The 17,856-nt window shown below is 44.6% G+C and overlaps 2 protein-coding genes across 3 annotated transcripts in view; one reads left to right on the top strand and one right to left on the bottom strand.

Moving 5' to 3' along the window:
- The window catches only part of LOC120065246 (cathepsin Z-like), a 20,341-nt gene extending 13,991 nt beyond the window's left edge, over positions 1 to 6,350 (top strand). Inside the window, exons 5-6 of the mRNA XM_039016070.1 lie at positions 4,216 to 4,381; positions 4,866 to 6,350. Coding sequence (XP_038871998.1) covers positions 4,216 to 4,381; positions 4,866 to 4,991 — 292 coding nt within the window. The 3' untranslated portion in view covers positions 4,992 to 6,350. The remainder of the gene's footprint in view (positions 1 to 4,215; positions 4,382 to 4,865) is intronic.
- Positions 5,717 to 17,856, bottom strand: LOC120065245 (negative elongation factor D-like). Of its 2 annotated transcripts, XM_039016068.1 has the most exons (15): positions 17,646 to 17,856; positions 17,322 to 17,434; positions 17,126 to 17,235; positions 16,808 to 16,917; positions 10,068 to 10,175; positions 9,818 to 9,970; positions 9,313 to 9,443; positions 8,752 to 8,917; positions 8,347 to 8,481; positions 8,010 to 8,149; positions 7,766 to 7,880; positions 7,335 to 7,430; positions 7,096 to 7,236; positions 6,840 to 6,969; positions 5,717 to 6,725 (listed from the first exon to the last, which is right to left on the bottom strand). In XM_039016068.1, the coding sequence occupies exons 1-15, from the start codon at positions 17,700 to 17,702 to the stop codon at positions 6,691 to 6,693; spliced, it is 1,740 nt and encodes a 579-aa protein (XP_038871996.1). In that variant the 5' UTR covers positions 17,703 to 17,856; the 3' UTR covers positions 5,717 to 6,690. The 2 variants fall into 2 exon arrangements, with proteins under 2 accessions (XP_038871996.1, XP_038871997.1); XM_039016069.1 differs by lacking the exon at positions 17,322 to 17,434.

The following is a 17,856-nucleotide window of genomic DNA, read 5'->3' as shown; positions in this document are numbered from 1 at the left end:
AAATCGTACCCCCCCCCACACACTTCTATAACCAAAGTTACACTATGTAGGGAATGGGGTGCCACATAAATCCGTAACCATGGGCACCCTCATAGATATCATCCTGACCAACTTGTCCTCTAAATACACCTCTGCTGTCTTCAACCAGGATCTCAGCGATCACTGCCTCATTGCCTGAGTCCGTAATGGGTCTACAGTCAAATGACCACCCCTCATCACTGTCAAACGCTCCCTAAAACACTTCAGATATAGCCTTTGGTTCACCCCAGACTTGACTGCCCTTGACCAGCACAAAAACATTCTGTGGCGTACTGCACTAGCATCGAATAGCCCCAGCGATATGCAACTTTTCAGTTAGGAAAGCTAAGGCTAGCTTTTTCAACCAGAAATTTGCATCCTGCAACACTAATTCCAAAAAGTTTTGGGACATTGTAAACTCCATGGAGAATAAGAGCACCTCCTCCCAGCTGCCCACTGCTCTGAGGCTAGGAAACACTGTCACCACCGATAAATCTATGCTAGATAATTTCAATAAGCATTTTTCTACGGCTGGCCATGCTTTCCACCTGGCTACCCCTACCCCGGTCAACAGCCCTGCACCCTCCACAGCAACTTGCCCAAGCCTACCCCATTTCTCCTTCACCCAAATCCAGATAGCTGATGTTCTGAAAGAGTTGCAAAATCTGAACCCCCTACAAATCAGCTGGGCTAGACAATCTGAACCCTCTCTTTCTAAAATTATCCACCGCAATTGTTGCAACCCCTATTACTAGCCTGTTCAACCTCTTTTTCGTATCGTCTGAGATCCCCAAAGATTGGAAAGCTGCTGCGGTCATCCCCCTCTTCAAAGGGGGAGACTCTCTAGACCTAAACTGTTATAGACCTATATCCCATCCTGCCCTGCCTTTCTAAAGTCTTCGAAAGCCAAGTTAATAGATCACCGACCATTTCGAATCCCACCGTACCTTCTCCACTATGCAATCTGGTTTCTGAGCTGGTCATGGGTGCACCTCAGCCATGCTCAATGTCCTAAACAATATCATAACCGCCATCGATAAAAGACAATACTGTGCAGCCGTATTCATCGACCTGGCCAAGGCTTTCGACCTTGGTTTCACAATGACTGCCTCGCCTGGTTCACCAACTACTTCTCAGAGTTCAGTGTGTCAAATCAGAGGGCCTGTTGTCCGGACCTCTGGCAGTCTATGGGGGTGCCACAGGGTTCAATTCTCGGGCCGACTCTTCTCTGTATATATCAATGATGTTGCTCTTGCTGCTCTGCTCTGATCCACCTCTACGCAGACAACACCGTTCTGTATACTTCTGGCCCTTCTTTGGACACTGTGTTAACTAACCTCCAGATGCTTCAATGCCACACAACTCTCCTTCCGTGGCCTCCAATTGTTCTTAAATGCAAGTAAAACTAAATGCACGCTCTTCAACCGATCGCTGCCCTCCCGTCCAGCATCACTTCTCTGGACGGTTCTGACTTAGAATATGTGGACAACTACAAATACCTAGGTGTCTGGTTAGACTGTAAACTCTCCTTCCAGACTCCCATTAAGCCTCTCTAATCCAAAATTAAATCTAGAGTCTGCTTCCTATTTCGCAACAATGCCTCCTTCACTCATGTTGCAAAACTGACTATCCTACCGATCCTTGACTTCGGCTATGTCATTTACAAAATAGCCTCCAACACTCTACTCAGCAAATTGGATTCAGTCTATCACAGTGCCATCCGTTTTTGTCGCCAAAGCCCCTTATACTATCCACCACTGCGACCTGTATGCTCTCGTTGGCTGGCCCTCGCTACATATTCGTTGCCAAACCCACTGGCTCCAGGTCATCTATAAGTCTATGCTAGGTAAAGCCCCACCTTCTCAGCTCACTGGTCACCATAGCAACTCCCACCCGTAGCACGCGCTCCAGCAGGTATATTTCACTTGTCATCCCCAAAGCCAACACCTCTGGCCACTTTTCCTTCCAGTTCTCTGCTGCCAATGACTGGAACGAATTGCAAGAATCACTGAAGCTGGAGACGTATCTCCCTCTAACTTTAAGCATCAGCTGTCAGAGCAGCTTACCGATCACTGTACCTGTACACAGCCCATCTGTAAATAGCACACCCAACTACCTCATCCCCATATTATTTGTTTTGCTCTTTTGCACGTCAGCTGCACATCTATCACGCCAGTGTTAATGCTAAAGTGTAATTGTTTTGCCTCTATGGCCTATTTATTGCCTTACCTCCCTAATCTTACTACATTTGCACACACTGTATGTAGATTTTTCTTTTGTGTTATTGATTGTACGTTTGTTTGTAAGTCTGTTGTTTTTGTCGCACTGCTTTGCTTTATCTTGGCCAGGTCGCAGTTGTAAATGAGAACTTGTTCTCAACTGGCCTACCTGGTTAAATAAAGGTGAAATTTGGAACTGGACTGGGTTAACATGGTGACTGCTTCTCTTCTCATGAACTCCCACCTAACAATGACTGTGTATGGATTTGCACAAGATGTAAAGCCAAGTCACAATTAAATGGGCACATATCTGATATGTAACAGGGTTTTTATTTTTTACTATTTTCTACCTTGTAGGATAATAGTGAAGTTATAAAAACTATGAAATAACACATATGGAGTCATGTAGTAACCAAAAAAGTGTTAAACAAATCAAACTATATTTTAGATTCTTCAAAGTAGCCACCCATTGCCTTGACAGCTTTGCACATTCTTGGCATTCTCAACCAGCTTCACCTAGAATGCTTTTCCAACAGTCTTGAAGGAGTTCCCACATGCTGAACACTTGTTGGCTGCTTTTCCTTCACTCTGCGGTCCAACTCATCCCAAACCATCTCAATTGGGTTGAGGTCGGCTGATTGTGGAGGCCAGGTTATCTGATGCAGTACTCCATCACTCTCCTTCTTGGTCAAATAGCCCTTACATAGCCTGGAGGTGTGTTGGTTCATTGTCCTGTTGAAAAACAAATGGTAGTCCTACTAAGCGCAAACGAGATGGGATGGCGTATCGCTGCAGGATGCTGTGGTAACCATGCTGGTTAAGTGTGCCTTAAATTCTAAATAAATAACCGACACTGTCACCAGCAAAGCACCATCACACCACCACCATGCTTCACGGTGGGAACCACACATGCGGAGATCAGCTGGTTACCTACTCTGCGTCTTACAAAGGCATGGCGGTTGGAACCAAAAATCTTGAATTTGGACTCATCAGACCAAAGGATCGATTTCCACCAGTAATGTCCTTTGGTCATGTTTCTTGGCCCAAGCAAGTGTCTTCTTCTTATTGGTGTCTTTTAGTGGTGGTTTCTTTGCAGCAATTCGACCATGAAGGCCTGATTGATGCAGTCTCCTCTGAACTGTTGATGTGTCTTGAGCGCTGTGAAGCATTTATTTGGGCTGTAATTTCTGAGGCTGGTAAATCTCTAATGAACTTATCCTCTGCAGTAGAGGCAACTCTGGGTTTTCCTTTCCTGTGGCGGTCCTCATGAGAGCCAGTTTCTTCATAGCGTTTGATAGTTTTTGCGACTGCACTTGAAGAAACTTTCGAAGTTCATAATTTTCCAGATTGCCTGACCTTCATGTCTTAAAGTAACGGACTGTCATTTTCTCTTTGCATATTTGAGCTGTTCTTGACATAATATGGACTTGGTCTTTTACCAAATAGCCCTGTCTTCTGTAAACCACCCCAAACTTGTCACAACCCAACTGATTGGTTCAAATGCATGAAGGAGGAAAGAAATTCCACTAACTTTTAACAAGGCACACTTGTGACTGCCTCATGAAGCTGGTTGAGAGAATGCCAAGAGTGTGGCTACTTAGATTCTTCAAAAATATAAAATATATTTTGATTTAACAGTTTTGGTTACTACATGGTGCCATTTCATAGTTTTGATGTCTTCACTATTATTCTACAATGTAGAAAATAGTTAAAAAAAATAAAGAACCCTGGAATGATTAACTTTTAGGTGTTAACAAACTTTTGACTGATTCTGTACTTTGAGTCAGCTGAACTCGTGGATACCGTTTTTGTCTCTGTGCAGTTTGAAGGAAGTTGCTAACTAGTATTACCCACAGACTTCCAATCTGCTAGTCCATTCTATTTCCTTTCACGTCCTTGCAAAAACATACACAAAAAAACCATGCCGACTGTAATTAGTTTCGCTTTAACTAAAGTTTTTGTTTTCTGTCCTTGGTAGCTGTGGAATCATGGCCACTGACAAGTTGGATGCCTACACTGGAGGCCTGTACTCTGAGTACATTGAGGAGCCCTTCATCAACCACATTGTATCTGTTGCCGGCTGGGGCATGGATGAGAACGGTGTGGAATTCTGGATCGTCCGCAACTCATGGGGAGAGCCATGGGTAACATTTGTACATTTTAGTCATTTAGCAGACGCTCTAATCTAGAGCGATTTTTACAGTTGGTGCATTTGTTTTAAGGTAGCTAGGTGAGACAACCACAGATTAAGTAGCTATCCACAAAGTCAGTGCTAAGAAAAGACAAGTGAGTGTTGGTGAAAGTCAAGGGTGTTTTATTATTGGGGGGGGGGGGGGCTGTGAGGTTAATCAAGATGGACGTTAGGGGGAAGCTTGTTCCATCCTCATTGAATGAATGAACACTATGCATGCCATATTAGAGCTGGTAGTCTGTAGTGATCTTTCATGACACTAGCTGCAGCAGAGAATTTAAAACCTCACGCTCTACTATAGATTTACAAATCTTAGCCGTTCCTGTAGTTTATTAACCTAACCATTACATGAACTTCACTTTCTATTGTTCATGTGCGTTCTAGCATCTTTATCTAGCTGAAACTCCAGATTGAGTAAATGTGTTTTCTCTTGCCAGGGTGAGAAGGGCTGGCTGAGGATCGTGACCAGCGCCTACAAGGGAGGAAGTGGCAGTCAGTACAACCTGGCACTGGAGGAAGACTGCATGTACGGAGATCCCATCGTGCCCAAGACCTACATGTAGACAACAGGCAGTGGGACCAACCAATGTTTCTTCTAAAGACCTGGGGCCTCCATCAACCGTTGTGTAAATTTCACACTAAATATCTGTCTGCCATTTCTGAGAATACATACGTATCAAAATATTGAGATTTTAGGACTCAGACCTGTCGTAAAACTGCACACGTGAATGAGCTCTGCCTGGAAAATGCCCTCATTCACCTTTTTATGGTGACAATAATGCCCTTTATTTGCTGTATCTATTGGAATTAGGCCAGTTTCTAAAAGAAAGCACAAATTTGATCAAATGTTTTTAGAGGTGTTGACAGAATCTTAATATTTTGCAAAAGACAGTTTCTGAAAGGGGAAAAAAGTGGCAAATTTTTGTGGACCTGTCAGTCAGTAGAACGTTTGAATTCAATGTTTTGCATAGACTTTACCCCCCCCAACCTAAATATGCTGGACTTCCCGTGAAATCGGAAACGTTGTCTAGTCTCAAACAATTTATGGTAAGCTACTGACAGTTCCAAACATACTTCAATGTAAAAGACTATCTTATAAACCGCACTGCCTATGGGATTGCATGGACTATATATTTACTAGGCCCATTTTAAATTAGATGTGCATGGTAATTTGTTGAATGGCTAGCATCCAGAAAAGGGGAGGAATTTATTCTGCAATGGTTATGAAAATAAAATAGGAAATAATTTCCTAATTATTTTAGATTCCAAAAAACTAAATGTATACCTATCCATTTTTGCAATTTAATTTTTGTTGTTGAATAAGCGTGTCATCCACCATTTGCACAAAATACCAACTTGCCTGCTTGGAATACCAGACTTCAACCACTACAAAATGTGTTTTCATGAATGCCAACTTCTGCATATAGGCAGCATTTATAAAGAAGCTGTTACAAAGAATAGGCAGCATTGTATATCTACGACAATCTCAGGCTACTTCCACATTGTAAAATCAGGAAAAGGGAAGTTATTTAAAAAAATGTTGCCTTGATGTGCTTTCGGATCTTTTTCTTATACAAAATGTTACTGAACAAGTCATTATGTACAAATGCTGATATTAGATGCACAATTAGCTTAAGCTCAAAAGGCTAGGAAGAACTAATTGTGGCTGTAAATGTTGAAGCTTTGATCAATTCTGATGCCACTTGTCTTTTGTTGTATGCAAATTTAACTGAATGATTTCAGTATTCTGAAAGCAAGGCCAGTTTTCAAACAAATGCACTGACATCTCACTGCACTTGTCTTCATGACAGTTCCCACAGTTCAATTTGTTTGAATCCAGGCTTGTTACAGAAACTTGTTGTAATAGTTGATGCATTTTCTGAACCACCTCAATAAATGCAAGATTCTTGTCAAATTGAAAAGGGCAACCATGAAAAAGGCCAAACCTTTTGAGCAGTCAGTCATACATATTAACAGAAAATGGACAACACAACTTTAGCTCATACTAATGGAAACTACAGTGAAACGAATGGAGCTGCACGAGTTCTTCACATACCTCCCAGACATGCAATAATACACTACATCCTAATTCTGAAAGTCATGTTACACCACATTTGAAAATAAAAAGTTGCAGGTGAAACACCCAAGTGGTCAGCCGTCGGCCTCAATTGGCAATGTTCCAGTCCTCGTTCAGCTCATAACCAAAAGGTTCTGGTCTTCCCGCTACATCCTCAGTCAAGTTAAACCGAACCAGTGTCATTCTCAGTTCATCATGATGAAGTTGGATTTGCAGTGAGCTGAAACGGAGCAGAATGATAATTATATTTTAAGCTTCTATAACTGGGCAAAAGGGAAATATTTAACCATGTAGACAGTTTTGGGCCATGAAAAAGATGGTATAAGAGATTGACCTATGAACTCTGCAACAGGGTCATGTTCTCCCTCTGTCCGAATGGTTCCAGCGATGCTGTCGTTCTCCAGGATGGGCAGGAACAGCTGGACAAAGTCTGAAGTATATGGCGGGGCAATCACATCCAACACCTGATAGCGCAAACACAAATATCCATATTTTCACTTCAGCTACCATTTTCTCAAGCGCAACTAAATTAGACCAACATTGTCTTTAGACGTTTTCACTTCACTTTAAATAGTTTCAGCAGGCCTTACTTCTGTTACGAAGTAGCGAATGAGAGAGATGTCCGTGTTGAGCTTCTCCAGGCACTTGCGGATGTATCCGACCACAGGCAACACGTAGCTCCGACTCAGTAGGTGGACCATACGATCCAACAGGGTCTTCTTCAGCTCCATCTGAAAGGGACAACACTCATAGTCAGCTAAGAACTCATCCACTGAAAGTCTATGGGGTGGTTGCATGGTCCCAGATTAAGCCTAAGCACAACACACACCTGCTCCATGACGTCAAGCTGGGAGTGTTCTGTCTCAAATAGCTTGATCAGCAGCTGGAGGACCTGTGGGTGCAGGAGCTGGTGACAGGTGCTGATCTGGGGAATAAAAACAAACATGATGGTCTTAATCTCTGTCCCTACCACCTGATTGGTCTTTAAACTGCAAAACAATTCCAAGAATGACAGTTAAAGGCACAGTGTGTGTATGTCCCAAATGGCACCCTATGTTATAATATAGTGCACTACTTTTGACCCATTCCAAATGACACCCTATTCCCTATATAGTGCCCTACTTTTGACCAGGGCACATAGCGTAAAGGTAGTGTGCTATATAGAGTCATTTGGACTTATATATCATAGGTACTGTGAGTCAACCATAATACCACAACTAAAACATCCTCCCTTAGCCAGTGAAAAAGTGCAACTCCTACCTCATCCAGAAGCGCTAGATGGACAGGGGTGTGGTCTGTCTGGAGCTGGAAGTAGCGGGGCTCAGAGACCGTCCAATCAACCCATTTCAGCACCCCCATGGCAACAACCGGGAACCTTCAAATGGACAGTGATGTCTCAACCGACAGTGGTAACCAATTACATTATTGGAATCCTCTGACTTTAGCTACATATTGGAGATCATTGATGGGCTCACTAGGTTGGCTAGTTGGTTGCTGGGCTCACCGGATGCACTGGTACAGAGTGCTGAGCTCAGCCACCAGTTCTGTGGCTCCTTTGTTCTCATTGCAACACAGGTTATGGACCGTCTCAATGGCCTTGGAGGTGGACTTGAGCTCATCCTTGTTGATGTTCACTCGCTTGTTCTGTGGATGGATGAAAAGAGAGCCATACTGTTATCTGGCCGTTTTTATTTGGGTGAAAAAACACATGTAATTGGATAAAACATTTTCACATACTGGTAAAAAAAAAAAAATCTAATTCTGCATATGAGCAACGACAGAACATCTGATAAGCTTAGTAGCATGAGGGATTATGTCAGGGACATTTTTGTTTCGGGTACCTTTTTCCATGTCTCGACCACACTGGCAGCGTAGGCCAGGATGTGAATGTATTTGTGTTTATGGTCCTGGTTGATCTTGGAGCCTGGCTTGAACAGCGACTGCATAAACAGGTCCAGGAAGGCAGGTACTCGAATCTGAAGAGACACAAGAGAAAATACTTCAACCATTCTCTCAAAAGACAATATCAACAGCTGAAAGACAAGCAAATCTCAGTTTAGCATCCAGGTAAAGCTAGCCTGGTCCCAGATCTGTTTGTGCTGTCTTGCTAACTCATATTGGTCATTGTCACGTCAAACATGCAAGGAAACCGGTGAAAATATCCCTCCATCTAACTTGGAAAATTGCACCTTATTCCCTATGTAGTGCACTACTTTAGGTTTTTTGGCTTGATGCCCCACACTAACCAGCTCTACGGGAGGCGGGTCCATGCTGCTGAACATCTTGAAGAGCACAGTGATGTCAGCAGGGTTGAGTGCCCCTTTGGACAGCATTGCGCCCAGGGCCTGGCAAGCTCGAGGGTAGGCTGCTGCTGTGCCCAATGCTAGGGTGATCTGACTGGCATCATGCCCCCTGAAATGAAACAGCACAAGGAACAGTAAAACACTCAAATTAGCTCACTTTCTTAAACCGCTTTATTCCTGGAGGAACATATGGCATGTAATAAAATTAGCTACTATACAACAGTACTATACCCATTCAGTTGAGAGCATAACTTCATTAGACTGCCTTTTCCACAAAGCTGCTCACTCAATGTTCACGCTTATTGTAACACTGGATTTTACAGATAATACAACCATCCTTTCACAAAACGGAGGAATCAATTTAAATAAATTAAATGCATTTCCTTCAATCATATCTAATGCTGCCAAGATGGAGGACATGCATGAACAGCCTATGCTCCTTATAGGAGCCAAAAGCTTGTCAAGTAAGTCAATGCTGGCAAAATAGTGTAGAGGGCAAGATACCTCTGATGTGCAGACTTCTGTACTTCCTGGCCGATCCTGCGCATGGCCGACCCTCCCTGCTCCTCCTGAGACATGATGGACATCATGGCCTGGGCAAACAGGTAAGTGTGCTCCCCGTGACACACCATCTTCTGTGGAACACAGAAAAGGAGGAGAAAACAGTTCAGCTCCAAACCAACCACACAAACAGAGACACTCATGCCAAAAGACAGGTAGCCTGCAACATTGTGCTACCAATGTCCTGCAATTACATATTGGTTAGTGAAATACTGATTGAAGTACCACTTTCAAATTATTCAAAACCTTGAATACATCACATTTCCAAAATCATCAAACCAAGGATTTGTATTGAGTGAGAATGACAGATATGCCTAGATCTTATTATTGGGAACACCAGGGCCAGTAATCATAAAGCGTCTCAGAGTAGGAGTGCTGATCTCTAGAATCAGTCTTGCCTTATAGATCCTAATGAATATGGACAGGGGGGACCTGATTAGAGACTCACAGCGAACTCTGGCAGGTTCTTCTCCAGGTTGTCCTCTCCTCCATCCAGCAGTGTGGCCAGAGAGGTTCTCAGGACCCTGGAGAACACCTCCAGCTGCTGGCACGCCGTGGACACACTGGTGATCTCCCCCTGGTAGCCCGCGTCTGAGATGAGCTGAAGACACACACAAAAATCAGCAAGGAGAGGAGGAACATGACACTGTTTGACCCATAACGACATTAGTTATTAACTGCTGGGTGATCATCAGTACCTTGACAGTGAAGTTGAGCATCAGACAGTCAGGGTGGGCCTCGGCCAGCTTGTAGAAAAGGTCTCTCCAGGTGGTGTGGGCGATCATCTGTTCCAGCCAGGCAGGAGTCTGACCCAACAAGAGGACAGGGTTACTAAACTCAGCAAAAAAAGAAACGTCCTCTCAATGTCAACTGCGTTTATTTCAGCAAACTTAACATGTGTAAATATTTGTATGAACATAAGACATAAACTGAACAAGTTCCACAGACATGTGACTAACAGAAATTGAATAATGTGTCCCTGAACAAAGGGGGGGGGGGGGGGGGGGTCAAAATCAAAAGTAGCAGTCAGTATCTGGTGTGGCCACCAGCTGCATTAAGTACTGCAGTGTATCTCCTCCTCATGGACTGCACCAGATTTGCCAGTTCTTGCTGTGAGATGTTACCCCACTCTTCCACCAAGGCACCTGCAAATTTCCAGACATTTCTGGGGGGATTGGCCCTAGCCCTCACCCTCCGATCCAACAGATCCCAGACGTGCTCAATGGGATTGAGATCCGGGCTCTTCGTTGGCCATGGCAGAACACTGACATTCCTGTCTTGCAGGAAATCGCACACAGAACGAGCAGTATGGCTGGTGGCATTGTCATGCTGGAGGGTCATGTCAGGATGAGCCTGCAGGAAGGGTACCACATGAGGGAGGAGGATGTCTTCCCTGTAACGCACAGCGTTGAGATTGCCTGCAATGACAACAAGCTCAGTCCGATGATGGTGTGACACACCAGACCCTCCACCTCCAAATCAATCCCGCTCCAGAGTAAAGGCCTCGGTGTAACGAGCAGTCCTTCGACAATAAACGCGAATCCGACCATCACCTCTGGTGAGACAAAACCGTGACTCGTCAGTGAAGAAGATGGTGCTGGCTAAGGCTAAAACTGGCGAGTGTAGAGAATATAGAGATATTGTTATCCACGTCGGCACCAACGATGTTAGGATGAAACAGTCAGAGGTCACCAAGCGCAACATAGCTTCAGCGTGTAAATCAGCTAGAAAGATGTGTCGGCATCGAGTAATTGTCTCTGGCCCCCTCCCAGTTAGGGGGAGTGATGAGCTCTACAGCAGAGTCTCACAACTCAATCGCTGGTTGAAAACTGTTTTCTGCCCCTCCCAAAAGATAGAATTTGTAGATAATTGGCCCTCTTTCTGGGACTCACCCACAAACAGGACCAAGCCTGGCCTGCTGAGGAGTGACGGACTCCATCCTAGCTGGAGGGGTGCTCTCATCTTATCTACCAACATAGACAGGGCTCTAACTCCTCTAGCTCCACAATGAAATAGGGTGCAGGCCAGGCAGCAGGCTGTTAGCCAGCCTGCCAGATCAGTGGAGTCTGCCACTAGCACAGTCAGTGTAGTCAGCTCAGCTATCCCCATTGAAACCGTGTCTGTGCCTCGACCTAGGTTGGGCAAAACTAAACATGGCGGTGTTCGCCTTGGCAATCTCACTAGAATAAAGACCTCCTCCATTCCTGACATTATTGAAAGAGATCGTGATACATCTCAAAATAGGGCTACTTAATGTTAGATTCCTCACTTCAAAGGCAGTTATAGTCAATGAACTAATCACTGATCATAATCTTGATGCGATTGGCCTGACTGAAACATGGCTTAAGCCTGATGAATTTACTGTGTTAAATGAGGCCTCACCTCCTGGTTACACTAGTAACCATATCCCCCGTGCATCCCGCAAAGGCGGAGGTGTTGCTAACATTTACGATAGCAAATTTCAATTTACCAAAAATAAAATGACGTTTTCGTCTTTTGAGCTTCTAGTCATGAAATCTATGCAGCCTACTCAATCACTTTTTATAGCTACTGTTTACAGGCCTCCTGGGCCATATATAGCGTTCCTCACTGAGTTCCCTGAATTCCTATCGGACCTTGTAGTCATAGCAGATAATATTCAAATTTTTGGTGATTTTAATTTTCACATGGAAAAGCTTTCGGAGCCATCATCGACTCAGTGGGTTTTGTCCAGACTCCCTCTGCCCACTCCCTCTGCCTACCCAAGGACGTCAGAGGACAAAAATCAGTTAACCACCTGAGGAACTCAATTTAACCTTGCGCAATACCCTAGATGCAGTTGCACCCCTAAAAACAAAAAACATTTGTCATAAGAAACTAGCTCCCTGGTATACAGAAAATACCTGAGCTCTGAAGCAAGCTTCCAGAAAATTGGAACGGAAATGGCGCCACACCAAACTGGAAGTCCTCCGACTAGCTTGGAAAGACAGTACCGTGCAGTCTCGAAGAGCCCTCACTGCTGCTCGATCATCCTATTTTGCCAACTTAAATTGAGGAAAATAAGAACAATACAAAATTTATTTTTGATACTGTCGCAAAGCTAACTAAAAAGCAGCATTCCCCAAGAGAGGATGGCTTTCACTTCAGCAGTAATAAATTCATGAACTTCTTTGAGGAAAAGATCATGATCATTAGAAAGTAAATTACGGACTCCTCTTTAAATCTGCGTATTCCTCCAAAGCTCAGTTGTCCTGAGTCTGCACAACTCTGCCAGGACCTAGGATCAAGAGAGACACTCAAGTGTTTTAGTACTATATCTCTTGACACAGTGATGAAAATAATCATGGCCTCTAAACCTTCAAGCTGCATACTGGACCCTATTCTAACTAAACTACTGAAAGAGTTGCTTCCTGTGCTTGGCCCTCCTATGTTGAACATAATAAATGGCTCTCTATCCACCGGATGTGTACCAAACTCACTAAAAGTGGCAGTAATAAAGCCTCTCTTGAAAAAGCCAAACCTTGACTCAGAAAATTAAAAAAACTACAGGCCTATATCGAATCTTCCATTCCTCTCAAAAATGTTTGAAAAAGCTGTTGCGCAGCAACTCACTGCCTTCCTGAAGACAAACAATGTATACGAAATGCTTCAGTCTGGTTTTAGACCCCATCATAGCACTGAGACTGCACTTGTGAAGTTGGTAAATGACCTTTTAATGGCGTCAGACCGAGGCTCTGCATCTGTCCTCGTGCTCATAGACCTTAGTGCTGCTTTTGATACCATCGATCACCACATTCTTTTGGAGAGATTGGAAACCCAAATTGGTCTACATGGACAAGTTCTGGCCTGGTTTAGATCTTATCTGTCGGAAAGATATCAGTTTGTCTCTGTGAATGGTTTGTCCTCTGACAAATCAACTGTAAATTTCGGTGTTCCTCAAGGTTTCGTTTTAGGACCACTATTGTTTTCACTATATATTTTACCTCTTGGGGATGTCATTCGAAAACATAAAGTTAACTTTCCCTGCTATGCGGATGACACACAGCTGTACATTTCAATGAAACATGGTGAAGCCCCAAAATTGCCCTCGCTAGAAGCCTGTGTTTCAGACATAAGGAAGTGGACGGCTGCAAACCTTCTACTTTTAAACTCGGACAAAACAGAGATGCTTGTTCTAGGTCCCAAGAAACAAAGAGATCTTCTGTTGAATCTGACAATTCATCTTGATGGTTGTACAGTCGTCTCAAATAAAACTGTGAAGGACCTCGGCGTCGCTCTGGACCTTGATCTCTCTTTTGACGAACATATCAAGACTGTTTCAAGGACAGCTTTTTTCCATCTACGTAACATTGCAAAAATCAGAAACTTTTTCCAAAAATGATGCAGAAAAATTAATCCATGCTTTTGTTACGTCTAGGTTAGACTACTGCAATGCTCTACTTTCCGGCTACCCGGATAAAGCACTAAATAAACTTCAGTTAGTGCTAAATACGGCTGCTAGAATCCTGACTAGAACCAAAAATGTTGATCATATTACTCCAGTGCTAGCCTCCCTACACTGGCTTCCTGTTAAGGCAAGGGCTGATTTCAAGGTTTTACTGCTAACCTACAAAGCAATACATGGGCTTGCTCCAACTTATCTTTCCGATTTGGCCCTGCCGTACATACCTACCCGTACGCTACGGTCACAAGACGCAGGCCTCCTAATTGTCCCTAGAATTTCTAAGCAAACAGCTGGAGGCAGGGCTTTCTCCTATAGAGCTCAATTTTTATAGAATGGTCTGCCTACCCATGTGAGAGACGCAGACTCGGTCTCAACCTTTAAGTCTTTACTGAAGACTCATCTCTTCAGTGGGTCATATGATTGAGTGTAGTCTGGCCCAGGAGTGTGAAGGTGAACGGAAAGGCTCTGGAGCAACGAACCGCCCTTGCTGTCTCTGCCTGGCCGGTTCCCCTCTCTCCACTGGGATTCTCTGCCTCTAACCCTATTACAGGGGCTGAGTCACTGGCTTACTGGTGCTCTTCCATGCCGTCCCTAGGAGGAGTGCGTCACTTGAGTGGGTTGAGTCACTGATGTGGTCTTCCTGTCTGTGTTGGAGCCCCCCCTTGGGTTGTGCCGTGGCGGAGATCTTTGTGGGCTATACTCGGGCCTTGTCTCAGGATGGTAAGTTGGTGGTTGAAAATATCCCTCTAGTGGTGTGGGGGCTGTGCTTTGGTAAAGTGGGTGGGGTTATATCCTGCCTGTTTGGCCCTGTCCGGGGGTATCATCGGATGGGGCCACAGTGTCTCCTGACCCCTCCTGTCTCAGCTTCCAGTATTTATGCTGCAGTAGTTTATGTGTCGGGTTTATGTGTCGGGGGGCTAGGGTCAGTCTGTTATATCTGAAGTACTTCTCCTGTCTTATCCGGTGTCCTGTGTGAATTTAAGTATGCTCTCTCTAATTCTCTCTTTCTTTCTCTCTCTCGGAGGACCTGAGCCATAGGACCATGCCTCAGGACTACCTGGCATGATGACTCCTTGCTGTCCCCAGTCCACCTGGCCGTGCTGCTGCTCCAGTTTCAACTGTTCTGCCTGCGGATTTGGAACCCTGAGCTGTCCGGACGTGCTACCTGTCCCAGACCTGTTGTTTTCAACTTTCTAGAGACAGCAGGAGCGGTAGAGATACTCTAAATGATTGGCTATGAAAAGCCAACTGACATTTACTCCTGAGGTTCTGACTTGTTGCACCCTCGACAACTACTGTGATTATTATTATTTCACCATGCTGGTCATTTATGAACATTTGAACATCTTGACCATGTTCTGTTATAATCTCCACCCGGCACAGCCAGAAGAGGACTGGCCACCCCTCATAGCCTGGTTCCTCTCTAGGTTTCTTCCTAGGTTTTGGCCTTTCTAGGGAGTTTTTCCTAGCCACCGTGCTTCTACACCTGCATTGCTTGCTGTTTGGGGTTTTAGGCTGGGTTTCTGTACAACACTTTGAGATATCAGCTGATGTACGAAGGGCTATATAAATACATTTGATTTAAAGAGCACTTTCTGCAAGTCCTGTCTGGTCCAGCGACGGTGGGTTTGTGCCATAGGCAACGTTGTTGCCGGTGATTTCTGGTAAGGACCTGCCTTACAACAGGCCTATAAGCCCTCAGTCCAGCCTCTCTCAGCCTATTGCGGACAGTCTGAGCACTGATGGAGGGATTGTGCGTTCCTGGTGTAACTCGGGCAGTTGTTGTTGCCCTCCTGTACCTGTCCCACAGGTGTGATGTTCGGATGTACCGATCCTGTGCAGGTGTTGTTACACGTGGTCTGCCACAGTACGGACATCGCAATTTATTTCCCTGGCAACATCTGCAGTCCTCATGCCTCCTTGCAGCATGCCTAAGGCACGTCCACGCAGATGAGCAGGGACCCTGGGCATCTTTCTTTTGGTGTTTTTCAGAGTCAGTAGAAAGGCTTCTTTAGTGTCCTAAGTTTTCATAACTGTGACTGTAACGGATGTGAAATGGCTAGCTAGTTAGCGGGTACGCGCTAGTAGCGTTTCAATCAGTTACGTCACTTGCTCTGAAACCTATTAGTAGTGTTGCCCCTTGCTCTGCAAGGGCCGCGGCTTTTGTGGAGCGATGGGTAACGACGCTTCGTGGGTGACCGTTGTTGATGTGTGCAGAGGGTCCCTGGTTCGCGCCCGAGGTCGGGGCAAGGGGACGGTTTAAAGTTATACTGTTGCATTGATGCTGTTGACCCGGATCACTGGTTGCTGCGGAAAAGGAGGAGGTTGAAAGGGGGGTGAGTGTAACGGATGTGAAATGGCTAGCTAGTTAGCGGGTACGCGCTAGTAGCGTTTCAATCAGTTACGTCACTTGCTCTGAAACCTATTAGTAGTGTTGCCCCTTGCTCTGCAAGGGCCGCGGCTTTTGTGGAGCGATGGGTAACGACGCTTCGTGGGTGACCGTTGTTGATGTGTGCAGAGGGTCCCTGGTTCGCGCCCGAGGTCGGGGCGAGGGGACGTACTAAAGTTATACTGTTACATGACCTTAATTGCCTACCGTCTGTAAGCTGTTAGTGTCTTAACGACCGTTCCACAGGTGCATGTTCATTAATTGTTTATGGTTCATTGAACAAGCATGGGAAACAGTGTTTAAACCCTTTACAATGAAGATCCGTGAAGTTATTTGGATTTTTACGAATTATCTTTGAAAGACAGGGTCCTGAAAAATGGACGAGTTTATATACACTGTATACTATAGGGTTTCTACTATACTCTGAGGGAAACACATTACATGCAAGAACACAGAGAATTAAAACAATTTATATGATTAATCAAGTTTTTTTTCTAGGAGAGTAAAACAGTATGAGTGAAAAAAACAGCAAGCAAGCAGGAGTGCACCAGTTTTGAGCTATCTGTCACATTCAGATCACAGCAAAGCATTGGTGGTTTGTCTTTCACTGGCGACTGATATCTCACCTCTCCCTCCACGGTAAAGATGGAGTCAGCCTTCTGGGGGTCAAAGTGCTTGATCAGCAGACTCTTCAAGTGATTCTCTACCCGTTCCTGCACCTGAGCTGGCTCTACACCTGCGATACACAGTCCGAAAAAACATACATTCCACTATGCGTCTCAAACAGTGTGAGAGGAAAAAAAAAAACATATTTTCAGTGATTGTGAAGTCCAGGGCTTCGTCCCAAATGGCACACTATTGCCCATGCAGTGCACTACTGGTCAAATGTAGTACACTGCATAGGGAAAAGGGTGCCATTTGCAGCCCAGTCCATTGTTGTTTACCCATCTGGATGAGCCACTCTGCCAGCAGGTTGACAGTCTGGGCCACAGCGGAGTAGTTCTCCGACAGGAGCTGGATGACGTGTTCAGGGGAGCCACCAGCCTGAAAATATCTGTGGAAACAGAAGCTTCTTCAGGAAATGGTTTGATTCTTCACACACTAACGTTACTAGGCAGACACACGCAATAGTGTGTTTACGTTTTAAGGGTGTTGAATACAGCAGGCTCCATGATGTAATCTCTGCTGGAGAACTTCTGTAGGCAGTCCTCCTGAACTTTCCCATCATTCTCCCCTTCAACATAGTCGTCCTGCTATATGAAAGTCCACATCACTTCAGCCAAGGAAAGAACATCTTAACATTGAATCTATCGCCATATAAATTCACGATTTGGCTCTGTCAAACAATGAATCAACAGCCTGCAACAATGTAGCTACAATATATATTTTTAGCTACATTGCCATTACTAGCGACATTGTACATTCACTAGCTGGCTACATACAGTAGCTAAATATTGTGCTTACATTGCCATCCGGACCATCCCAGTCCCCAATATTCCTCTCGTAATATTCCTCGTCCATGATGACGAGAGAGTGAGTAGGGTTTATAATGTGAAGCACACGGCGAGTTATAATAAAGCAGGCCTAGCTAATACATTAGAAAACAATACAGTGTGTTTTTAAAACAATTAGATAGCCTTTGCCTAAGCTAACTTGCTAGTAAAAAAAATCTCAA

Source organism: Salvelinus namaycush, chromosome 20, assembly GCF_016432855.1.
Source record: "Salvelinus namaycush isolate Seneca chromosome 20, SaNama_1.0, whole genome shotgun sequence".
Lineage (NCBI taxonomy): Eukaryota > Metazoa > Chordata > Actinopteri > Salmoniformes > Salmonidae > Salvelinus > Salvelinus namaycush.
The sequence above is the reverse complement of the archived record's forward strand: the minus strand, read 5'-3'. Positions and strand labels throughout refer to the sequence as shown.

Bases quoted from the DNA above. Each gene is read 5' to 3' on its own strand.
- LOC120065245 (XM_039016068.1), bottom strand. From the start codon at position 17,702: ATGGACGAGGAATATTACGAGAGGAATATTGGGGACTGGGATGGTCCG. The intron at 17,236-17,321 runs GTAAACACACTA...CTGTTTCCACAG, and splicing joins GTATTCAACACCCTTAAAAC to ATATTTTCAGGCTGGTGGCT. The intron at 10,176-16,807 runs GTGAGATATCAG...TTGTTGGGTCAG, and splicing joins TCTTTACCGTGGAGGGAGAG to ACTCCTGCCTGGCTGGAACA.